Here is a 12,066-nt window from a genome sequence, read left to right as displayed (position 1 = left end):
TAGAACTCCTTGCCTTTCTATTTTTTATGTCTTAAGTGAAATTTCAATTAGGACATAACAAAGTACATAGTTTTTTATTGCAATAAAGAAAATGCATGGTGCCTTATCTTTCTTATTATCCAAATATATATTCGGGGCATTTGTTTGACCAACAGTATGTTTTTGCAAGGGACTTTTAGGAGGACTGAGGGCCATTTTTCAAGGAGGCTATCTCTCTTTTATACTACTTGGCACCAGAGGAATACCTGCTGACCATAATTAGGGTTGTCAGAACTACCAAGCCACTGAAGTTGAGGTGGATGATAAAATAAATCATTTCGAATTAAGATCTCATAAAACCATCTTTGGAGTCTCTTATTTAGAATACACAGGCATCTTTATTATCTTTACAAGTTTCGGTATTGCATAGTTCACTTCCTCATTATTTGTTGCCTATTGGAGCTCATTTGAAATGATACACTAGAAAGAGGCCTACTACCTGACATGTATAATTTGCTCTACCAGTGGGGCTTAAGAGTTGTTGCCTTTATCTGGCCCTTATTCCTATTATTATTTTCTATTGCTGACAGCATAACTGGAATGTGATTTATGAGTAGCTTAGTCATCAGGCTAGTGTTCAGTTGGAAAACTTGAGACATACCATGCCCATATTTAATTCCATCCTCTTTGGGTCACTCTTTTGTTTCATTTTTGTAACTCCATCGGCTATTCCTGGAAGACTCTATTTTATTCATCTTTCACTATTACCTTCCTATCTCCCAACACCTATTTTAGTACTTTATGTAAAATTGGAACAATAATTGTTTGTTTAAAAAATTATTGAAATAACATGCTTATAACTATGACCTAATCATGGTGGTATTTGCTTATCTCTCAGAACAAAGGTAGGAAAAATAATCACTTTTTAGAGCAATCAAAATATTGTGATTTATGCTGTAAGATACAACAAAACTTAAGTAATCGTTGGGTTTTCTGTATTTTCTGGAGTAATTTAGCTCTGTATTTTCTACCTGCATAACCCAGAAGTATCTGAAACTCGGCATGTCCAGACAATAATCATCACTCTCCCACCAACCCTGTTCCTCCTCCTGTGTTCCCACCCTTGTGAATGGCGCCACCATCTATACAGTTACCAAAGCTAGAAACCTGGGGGTAACCCTTTGCTCTTCTCCCTTTCCAATTTCCTATATCCAATTAATCTTCAAGTCCTACGAATTCTCCCTCTTCCCTTTTCCCCAACCAGCCCTTCTCTCCATCCCCTCTGCCAATCTTTATTTAAGGCTCTCATTATTTTTCACCAGGCAATGGCCTTCTAAGTGATCTCCCCATCTTCAGTCTCACCTACTAAAATATGACATACTCCAAAAAGCCCTCAAGAGGCTCATTCTAAAATCCAAAACCTGCAAAGGGTCCCCAGCATCTCTGAGAGGGAGTCTAAACTTCCTGGCATGGCATATGAAGATGTCTTTAAACAGGCTCTGCCCCCCTTCCACTGATGTCTTGCCTCTCTCCACTTTGCATTCTATGTTGCTACCTTGGTAAACCACCTCAGGTCCCCAAAGGTGCCACAGTCTCTCTTGCCAACATGCCTTTGTGTCTATAACATCCTCTTTCGGAACTGTCCTTTATTCAGGCTTCATCATCTGGCTGATGGCTATCAGGGATGCAACCTGGACTGGTGGCTTCTGAGCTAGGCAGGCTTGAGTATGAAAACTGGCTTAGCCATTTGCTCAACCTCTTTGAGCCTAATTCTCTTATCTGTAAAAAGGGGAAAATAATACCAACCTTCCTGGACTGCTACGATGAACTAGAAATAATAAATAGAAAGGGTATGGTGGTAAAAACAACAACACACACAACGCATATTATGGTACAAGTAAGCTTCTAAGTACTTTATTCATATAAACTCATTTAGTATTCCACACTCAGTTCAAGAGTCACCTCCTCCATGAAGCCCTTCTTGATTTTTCAAAACTTGATGAGATGTCTTTGCTGATCATTTTCTATTTGTCCCCCCGAATCCATTCTTACCCTTCTCTGTCCTGCAAGTGCCCTGGGAGAGTGTACATGTGGAACAAACCACTTGGGCTCCTTTGCTGGCCTCCAGGTAGGTTTATTTTTTAAGTGAGATCAGAGAGCAGTTGGAGAGAGAGGGTAGGGTATCTCTTCCCCATGGCCTCCCTGACAAAGTCATGGTTCTGGCAGTGGCTGCTTCCTTCTCTGTATTAGTTCGCTAGAACTGCTGCCATAACAAAGTACCACAGACTGGACAGACAACATCTGTTATTTCTTTTAACAGCAGAACATTATTGTCTCACAGTTGTGGAAGCTGGAATTCCAAGACCAAGGTGCCAGCAGGGTTGGTTCCTCCTGAGGCCTCTCTCCTTGGTGTGTAGACAGCCGTCTTCTCCCTGTGTCCTCATAAGGTCTTCCCTTTGTGTGTGTCTGTGTCCTAACCGCCTCTTCCTTATTAAGATACGATGCTTATTTTTATAGAAAAAAAGAGCCAGCTAAGGCAGTTCTGAGCGCCCTCCTCTAAGTTCCAAAAAGCAAGTTTTACAAACTCAGAGTATATCATATTACATGGAAATTATTTATGTGCAAGTCCCTATTTCCAATGAACTTATAAATAAATGTGAGTTAAGTGTGGGGCAGTTTTGTTTTTATTTCTGTATCCTCAGCTTCTGGCACAATGCCTAGAACATAGTAGGTTTTCAATAAATGTTGCTCGAATGAATAAAAATGTCACCTTAATGCTTGGAAATGGGGTTGCAAAAGGATATCTAAGGCCATGTTACCTGGGGAGCAGTAACTAGGCTGAGGGACAGTAGGCAGTGAGGGGGATTTAAGAGGAGAAAGAAGATGCTCAATTAAAGCATTTATGTACCCAAACCCTCCACTTCATGAAAATCTAACTGCTTTTAGGAAACTGTCCATTTTCCTTGAAATAAGTACTCTTTCAAGCATTGTGATCTCGTCAATTTAATATTATAAGAAAAATCTATTAGGCTCTCATGGTTACTCTGAGATAGTTTCTAGGGAAAATATTCAAATTGAACCTAACACAACTACTGATTTGTTTTGGGGAAGATCAATGTGCATTTTTCTTCAGGGAGAAATACTGACATTGACTTTTCTTTAGCCAATACTTCCCTTCTGGAAAGTAGCAGCTGCTATAACTGTTGAGGAGAGACCAGCTCCTGCCACATAGAAGCAGCTGAAGACAGCCTGGCTCTGTCCAGTAATGGGAGACAGCTGCTCCTTTTCAACATTTCACACCTGGAACTATTTGTAAATAAAGAGGAAGGTGCTTAAATAACTATTAAGTGTTTTTTCTTATTTAAAGCTAATGTGTATTTCCCCAAAATACATCATAGATCGAGGGTAACCAGCTGTCCTGGGTTGCCAAGGATTAAAGGGCTTCCTGGGACACAGGACTTCCAGTTCTAAAATGAGGGAAATCCTGGGCAAACTGGGACAAGATAGTAACACTCATGACAGATGCTTTATACTGAGTGAAAGGACCAAACTGTCCCCTCTTTTTTATGTGATCACTAAACATTTTAGAAATAAGAAATTTCATAAAATTAAAAAGAACAGAAAGTGACTAATACAAACTAAAACCACGTATTTTTTTAGGAAATAGGTAAAGAGGGCTAAGGGATTATTATCTTAACTCAGTGAAACTTTACACTTAACAACTAGAAGAGAGCATGGTCTGTTTCAAGGTAGTTCTGCCTACCACAGAGTAGACATTTTACCTCTGCAGCCCTATCTTAGCCAGATATGTAATTCTGGAGATCAGAATCAACACTTATACTGACTCTGAAGTTCTAGAGTTACTATTACTCAAGGAAAAAAACCACACACACACCTTTATACCAAAAAGAAACTTCATACATGGCTTGAATAAAATAACCACAAAGCAGAGAGCTTCCTGCCCCATTTGCTTGGTTGTTATGACTGCAATGAAAATAGTGAGATTTTAAAAGCAAAAGTTCACCTTAAATTGTACATTTTTTTATTATATTCAATATCTTGCAATAACCTATAATGGAAAATAATCTGAAAATGTGTAATTGGGTTTCCCTGGTGGCGCAGTGGTTGAGAATCTGCCTGCCAATGCAGGGGACACGGGTTCGAGCCCTGGTCTGGGAAGATCCCACATGCCGCGGAGCAACTGGGCCCGTGAGCCACAATTACTGAGCCTGCGCGTCTGGAGCCCGTGCTCCGCAACAAGAGAGGCCGCGACAGTGAGAGGCCCGCGCACCGCGATGAAGAGTGGCCCCCGCTCGCCGCAACTAGAGAAAGCCCTCGCACAGAAACGAAGACCCAACACAGCCAAAAATAAAATAAATTAATTAATTTTTAAAAAAATGTGTAATATATATAACTGAATCACTTAGCTATACGCATGAAACCAACACAATATTGTAAATGATTACACTTCAAAAAATTATACACATTTTTAAAAGCACTGCAGTGAGGAAAGATGTCCACATACCATACTGTCTTATATATCAATTATCTATCTCTCTAACCAGCCACTGCACTTGCCCTTGGGCTGCCTTACAAAACCTTGACAAGCAGGAGAGGAGACTGCTATTTAAAGTCACAAAGTTTTCTATGTTTAGAGACAGAGATCTCACATCACCTTGAAGACAAACTGTGCCTTTGAAAGGGTAAAAGCACCATCATGGACCCTTTAATTACAAGAGAGGTAAAGTAAGCACTCCCTTGTATTCTGGAGCAGAATGGGGGAGAAACTGATGCCACTATAAAGCCAAATATAAATGTTTTTAGATTGAGACGTTGCTCTAGTCTGTACAGTATGCAAGTTGCGTGCTGGTGAATCAGGGCGAGCATTGCCTCAGACTTTCCTGCCCTCTTTCAGGGGTTACTGGATGTATGAGAGGTGAAAGAGAAACACACCCTAACTTCCTGTGAACTGAATACACCTCGTGCTACAGTGGCTTGATCCTCCTTGCAGCACTTGCTCCTGTGCTAGTGGTTGTCTACGCAGATCTGGAGTTGAAGCCCTGCATAGAAAGGACACACAGGTATGACAGAGATGGTAAAAAGTGCAGGCCAACTAGCACTGGAAAGGTGCCAGTCTTTGAAGAGCAATATGCAGCTCTGAGTGAAACTGTCTTGTCTGGGTGGAGACAGGTGGTCTCCTGCAGACCAAGAGATGGTCAGTGAGAAAACACAAATGCCCTGCCGTGGATAAGAAAGAAAATGACCCTGATCTATTGTCTAGCCTGAGTAGCACTTTATGTATAATGGTCTTTCTGTAATTCACAGGGTTTTAATGATGAATGCCAAATCAAAATAATGATAAATATTAACAAATTGTCCAACAAGGTGTTGAACAATGACACCATTATGTCATATGAAATGGACTTCCCCTCTCACAATCAGTGAAATTTCTCTTGGGACATTCCATCCTCTGAGGAAACCCCCTTCTCCCTCCAGCCCCCTACCCAGACACTTTTCAATGTCTTCAGATCTAGTTCAATTTCTGTTTCACATAAAAGGGGGAAAAAAACAAACAAAAGTAACCAACATGAAGCTCTTCAGTAGGAAAGAACTCTAAAGTAACATTCAGCAGATGGGGGTCAGTTTCCCTAAGGAGAGCTGCCCTTGCCCAGCTGTTTCTCAGAGCTGGGGCTTCTCTTGCCATCTTCTCTTGTGTCTTCACTTCAGGGCCACCCCCAACCACCAAAGGCATTTGAAGAAGCAGAAGTACGCCTCCAAGAGGGCAGCTGGGCATGCAGGTGTGGTAAATGCAGACAGATCCTCTAACCAGGGACACTTAGGGACTATCCCACTCTCCACTAGATTGCAGGCCATGTGGTCACTTTGAATAGGGTTTTAGGAAGATCTGGAGACCGTGAAAACAGTACTACAGGGAAGTACTTGGTGTGTGTCCTTGCACCCAGATGAGCTAGAATAAAAAGCAAGGCCCAAGTTGTATCTTATGCCAGCCTTGTCACACACAGATGGAAAGGACAATTATTCTACTGAATCTAAAATACACTAGTTGTTCAGATTTTGTCAGCTGTTTTGGGCTGGGATCATCAACCATGAAAGGTTTCTGGTTTTTTCACCATAAAAAGTTTTAAAGGACCTGTTTGTTGTCTCAGGTAGACCTTCCTTAGTAGAGAGAGGGAAGTACATAGGTGGAGTCAACCCATTCCAGATAAGAAAAAGAACCATAGCCAACCTGCAAGACGATGTCCATAAACCAGGAATGCTTTCCCAACCAAAGCTCAAAGAACAGCATGATGTCAAGGGCAGAATTACAGAAAGTGCTGGGCTCTGCCAACCACAGCTATGGCTGCAAATCAAGAGGGAGGGTACAGCAATACATGGAAACACTGTGTTCAATCTCTCTCTCTCTCTCTCTCTCTCTCTCTCTCTCTCTGTCTTTCTGTCTCTGTCTCTCTCTCACCAGTATATACTGCATCAGTTTCAAAAACAAAGCACAAGAGGACTTTGGTCACTCCTAGATCACAGCCATCCCACGTGGAAATTGCATTGCTCTAGAAAAGGCAGGCTAAGTAGATACAGCATTGATAGAGTATCTGGCATATAAAGGGATGAATTATTTGTGAACCTTACATCTGGATAAATGCAACAATCTCCCAGTTGTGTTTTCTCTCCTTAATCAACAAACATCTGAAAGCTTCCCCACATAGTAGGGGCTATTTCAGGTGCTGGATACTAAGATTGATGACAACTTGTCCCTGCCCTCAGGAAGCTTACAATTCTGGAAACTAGGTATACTGACAACACACAGGTATACATGCTACAACCTGTAGGCTGACAGTAGTGTCACCTCCCTCCAGTCTTTAGGGACCCGGGCTCTGTCTTATTCCCCCTTTGCCTGATACTCTGCCCTATAATCTGCCTCACAGCTCCATTCCTCCACAACCGGCCTTGCCTCTGCCAACCCAGCTGGGAGCTCTACATGTCAACGTAATTTCTTGATCCCCAACTACATGCCTGCTGGCGTCTCTCCACTTACCTCCTCCCAGACTCTCCACCACGTCTCTCTGCCCTGCTTACCTACCTGGGTATTCATTCCTCCTGCTGTCTTCCCCTGACGCCACACTCTCCAGTTGTCAGCGCTCTGAGATCTGAGGTCCCCAAACCTCTTAAGTGGAAGGAGGAAACCAAGTTCATACTCAGGAGACTGCTTGGAGGGCTGGAAATTAGTGGCCTTTCAGACGCTGAGGTCACTGAAGGGGCCATGCTCACGGTCAGGCTGCTCGTATGGCCCCACGCAGTCAACTGGATACGTACTCTCTTTTTGGACAGTACTGGAGAAGCAGAGAAAAATGTTTTGTGCTTTTGCTTCAGTAGTTATAGACTCTTTTTTTTTTTTTTTTTTACTTATTTCCACAATTCATTAGGTTCTAGCTTTTTTTTTTTTAACTTTCAGTCATGTTTTGGCTAGATTAGCTCTTCACCTTAACTTCTTGTTCTTAATTTGTTCTAATTGGACCGTGTGGCCTGAGGATTCTGCAGGGGGCTAACATCACCTATTAGTGTACATTTAAGTGGTTATCAAGTGAGAGAAAGAGAGAGGGAAAGAGACACACAGAGAAAGAAATTTCGTCCCTAAAAGATCTCATCCCTATGGGCCCACTGCACAAACAACAGCGGCAGCAGCTGCATTTGCTCTCCAAGGGCTGCAGACATTTCTGATCATCGTGACTGAGGGGTGCCACTGGCGTCCAGTAGTAGAGGCCAGGGGTACTGCTAAACATCGTACGATGCACAGGACAGCCCCACAAGAAAAAAAAAAAAGAGATCTAGCCCCAAATGTCAGCAGTGCTGAGGCTGAGACACTCCAGATTACAGTATGTTCAAAAGGCCAAGGAAGATTACTTAGCTACTTCCCACTTGGGCCAAGGTTTATCTCAATTCTCTGAATTATCAGCAACACCCGTAATGACTTGGCTGGCTCTAACGGCTGAACTTCTGCTTGTGGGCTTTTACACACTCCCACCTTAAAGTTCAAAGTTATTGCTCACTAAACACACCACTAACTGGTTATCCTTAACCACATGCGTATGGTCCCTGCTGGCCCACGTGACTAGTAACCATTCCGCACTGTGCACACATGAAAGCTTTATTTGTTTGGGAGTTGCTGCCAAAATTTGTGGTGTTGGCTGTGCTGAGACACAGGAAAACAGCAGGAAGAAAAGTAGAAGTAAAAATCTTACATGGAGTGAAATTCCACTAGGCTTATGATGCCTTAACAATTTTACGAATAAGACAGAATGCAAGTGAATAGATTCTACTGTAAATGTGAAGCAAGCCAGCTTCGTCTAGGAGTCTTCTTGCCTCCCTTCTTTCCATTATCAGCAGCTATAAAGAATAAACGAGGAAGACAGGGAGGAGCTTGGAAATGAGTCACCTGTTCAGCATGAGAGCTGAACCTGGAAATCTCTGCGGTGGTGCTATGAAAATTAAAAGAGAAAACCAGGACATGTCAAAATGGATCAGACTTTCTCTTTTCCTTTTCTTTAGTCACAGAATTGCAACACATGACAATGATAATTTTTGGGTTATGATGCAGGGAGTTGGGGTTAGCTTCAAGGATAAGGTGGACGGGAATGCAGGGAGATAGAGTCCCTTATGGAAAACTTTCCCGACACACCACGCACGCACAGACACACGCACGCACAGACACACGTGCACACACATGCACACAGACACAGACACACACACAAATACAGACACACAAACGCACACACACGCACACACCATAGCTGGTTCTGAGCTTAGGAGAGCTTGTTAAGCAGATGGTCTGAGCTAGAAAAATAAGTTTATAAGAAATGAATCAGAGAAAGAAAATGTTCCAAATGGATGGCAGAAGAAAAACTGGGTATGGCTCTGTCATTTATGGGCAAATACTAACTCAAGAATTGTTCATGTTTTTGAAAGTTCATCTCAACTGGAAGCAACAACAGCACAAGCAGAGGAGGGAAATACAATCGTTCACTGATTGCAATCGTTCACTGATTGCTGGCTAGGACCTTTGAAAATTCACAGTCCAATGCTCTATTTTAAGGAGGAAAAAATGGTTCAGAAAAGTCGATCATCTTGCCCAATAGCTCTCTGAGATTTAGGAACACAGGTTGGTCTTGGCATTCCCCAGGCAGCCCGCTAACCATGCTGTGCTGTCCATAAGCAGGAAGGAAGTAAAAGTAATGACGGTGAGGAGCAGAGAAGGTGGGCCGTCCAGGTGACTGGGAGGTGGGAGGGCAAAGAGGACGTGAAGGTGGGAGGGAAGGAACACCCCAGAAGCAAGGGACAGGAAGGGGCCTATCCTACCCACGGGGGACAATCTGGGTGCACACCAAGGGGGGCTTCCTACACAGGGGGCTCTGGTACCTGTCGTGGCCCAGAAGACATCAACAAGGAGGGAAATGACTAAGATGGAGTCTGCAAGTTCTTTTCAAAATGTCAGCATTCCTTAGAACCTCACTACTGTTTCCTCAGTCTTCTGGAATCTGTGAATTTATTCCACAAATATTTACTGAACACCTATTTTGTGCCAGGCCCTGGCCCTGGCCATGTGGCTGCAGCAGTGAGTAAGACAGACAAGGTCCTTTTCCTCTGCAGGATGCGTTCTAGTGAGATAGATAGCAAATAAATACGAGAATGTCCACTCATCTTAAGTGCTATGAAGAAAACAATACAGGGTGATATGATGGTGACTGGAGGACCTCCTTTAGATTGGGTGGTCAGGAAAAGCCTCTTTGAGGAGGTGACATCTGGGCTGGGAGCTTGAAGAGAAGAGCCAGCTAGGGACTGAGATGGCTGGGAGGAGAGCACAGCCCACACAAAGGCTCAAGGCCATGGTCAAGTGATCAAGCGCCAAGGGTGGCACGTTCAAGGAACACGCAGAAAGTCTGTGTGGCTGCGACTCGGGAAAGAAGGAGGAGCAGATGCAATGAGGTCATCGGAGGTGAGCCCGGCCGTATCAGAATGAGGCATCCGTTCATTTAACAAATAATTATCAGGCACCCGCGACGTGCAGGGCATCGCTGAGGGCATAAAAATGAAACGGCTAAACGCCGAGTTCAAGGATTCTGTCCGCAGGGAAGAAGTCAGGAGTTTAGTAAGGGTGACAGAATACTTACACAATTCTGCTACAGGTTAGAAAGTATTCCACTCCAGGCAGAACCACAACGCAGACATTACCGTGTTGCTTAGCAAGGAAAGGGGCTTTCCGGAAGCAACTGTATCAACATACCCATGCAGCTACCAGAGCCAGTTTATAATCTGAAGGGGACACACTGGCCGTCCAAAGTCACGGTATGACGTCTGACATCCGGACATCTGCTCCGCCAGGGTCGGGAGGTTAGGTCATCCCAGAGATGAGTCACCGAGCCCTCCTTTCTGCACCGGCTGAGCCTTCTCGCTCTCCGTGGGTGCGGCAGGGCCGTAGGAATCCCCCCACCCGGCCTAAATCGGCAGCACTCAGAAAACCCAGGCCGGGGAGCCTGCAAGACCAAGGCTTCGATTAGCACCTGATTCACCCAGGCAGGCAAGGCAGGGCGGCGACTGCTGGTAACAGGCCCCCAGTGGCCCGGGGGAAAGGCCTGCGGGAGTTTTGGTGACCCTGACCCCGGGGGAGCGACCCGCGACACGCCTCACCGCGTAGGGGCTGCGCCTGCGTGACCACCGGCCCCGCCCCGCCTCGGAACGCGCAGGGCGACGGCGGCCGGGGCGGGGGTGCGCGTGCGCCCTGGGCCCGGGCCCCCGAGGAGCCAGGATCCTGGAGGCCCCCGCTCCCCGGAGTCATGTCCCTGCGCCCCGGCCCCCGGGAGACATAACCCCTGCGCCCCGGCCGGGCCCCTAGGAACCGCGTCCACAAGTCCCGGGGGTCGGCGTGGCAGGCGCCGGGCTCACTCCGGGAGGGGGCGGGCGCCGCGAGCCCCTTCCCGCAGGGGCGCCTGTGCCGCTGCCCGGCGGCCGGGGAGCCCGGGGGCCGCGGGGGGCAGGAGCGCAGCGGACAGAGAGGCCTGGGCGCCGCCGGCCCGTGTTGCTGTTTACGCTGCGGGCGCGCAGTGCCCGCTGCTTCCCCGCCCGCTCCAACATGCCCTCAGTGCGCCTGCCGCCGCGCCCCGGGCGCTAGACCGCGCGGCCGCCATGGGGAATGGGATGAACAAGGTAACGTGGCCCTCGTCCCTGCCCTCTGCCTCCACTCCTCAGCCCGCCTGCCGGGGCTTTGCCGGCGAGGGCAGCCCTGCGCGCCCCCGGGCCCCCGAGAGGCGGGGGCCGCCGCGTGCCTGCGTCTGCGAGGCCCCCGGGCCCCGCCGCTTCCGGCTTGTGGCTGAGAACTCGCCGTGCCCTTTAGCAGCGCCGGCGCTTGTTCTGCCCCGACTTGGGCTGAGCTCGCAAGGATTGTGGTTTCTGCCTTTTCTCCCCTCCCCTCACCCCCAGACTCGGCTCTTGAAGCATCACCACCCATATCATTACTAAAGTGGAGTAGACCAGTGTCTTCTCTTTCGTAATTTCCTCTTCCCAGATTTTTTTTTTTTTTTCCGTGTACGCAGATAACTTTTTCTTGTGGACAGAAAAGTTGACAGAGGCCTAAATACTGAGGTGCTTTTAATTCCCTGGGGGGCGGGGTGGGGGCGGGTGGTGAGAGCACAGATTCAGAGCTGATTTATCCTGATCGTGTGGTTTCTGCGCAGGCCGACCTGTGCCTTCTAGAACAGAAGACCCGGGTTGCTCTGCTCTCCGGCGCCCCAGACCCTTCTTCCGAGGCCGTGGGATGGTCTGTGCCTTTCCTGCCGGTGGAGGGGACCAGATTCCAGCTCTTACAGTTGAGAGTTGCCTGGGGTGTATTCATGTCAAACGCAAGGTTAAGGAGTTTTTGATCTGGTACTGCTGGTTTAAAGAAAAGACTTACAAAACTTTTTTTTTTAAAAAAGCCCTCATCTTCACGGGTCTTTGAAATGGTCCTGGATCAGAGATTAGTCTCTGGTCTGCTTCTCTTCCCCGGTGTATTCCACTCACCCGCGTCTCCGCGCACTTTTA

General features: G+C 46.4%; 1 protein-coding gene and 1 long non-coding RNA gene across 5 annotated transcripts in view; one reads left to right on the top strand and one right to left on the bottom strand.

Annotated features, from left to right (window-relative positions):
• LOC309607738 overlaps nt 1-10,567 on the bottom strand; it is a 63,755-nt gene extending 53,188 nt beyond the window's left edge. Inside the window, exons 1-3 of one of the 2 annotated variants that reach the window (XR_014232519.1) lie at nt 10,161-10,567; nt 7,076-7,325; nt 1,866-3,963 (exon numbers count right to left, since the gene is read on the bottom strand). This is a non-coding gene — a long non-coding RNA (uncharacterized lncRNA). Of the gene's footprint in view, nt 1-1,865; nt 3,964-7,075; nt 7,326-10,160 lie in introns of those variants that run through there. The other variant, XR_014232518.1, reaches the window with a different exon arrangement.
• Nucleotides 10,568-11,022: 455 nt separating this feature from the next.
• DUSP22 (dual specificity phosphatase 22) overlaps nt 11,023-12,066 on the top strand; it is a 47,285-nt gene continuing 46,241 nt past the window's right edge. For all 3 annotated transcript variants that reach the window (XM_082346630.1, XM_082346631.1, XM_082346629.1), the window contains exon 1: nt 11,023-11,193. In XM_082346630.1, coding sequence (XP_082202756.1) covers nt 11,173-11,193 — 21 coding nt within the window. In that variant the 5' untranslated portion in view covers nt 11,023-11,172. The remainder of the gene's footprint in view (nt 11,194-12,066) is intronic.

Source organism: Balaenoptera borealis (genome assembly GCF_965194805.1).
Source record: "Balaenoptera borealis genome assembly, chromosome: 12".
In the NCBI taxonomy this organism is placed as follows: Eukaryota; Metazoa; Chordata; class Mammalia; order Artiodactyla; family Balaenopteridae; genus Balaenoptera; species Balaenoptera borealis.
The sequence above is the reverse complement of the archived record's forward strand: the minus strand, read 5'-3'. Positions and strand labels throughout refer to the sequence as shown.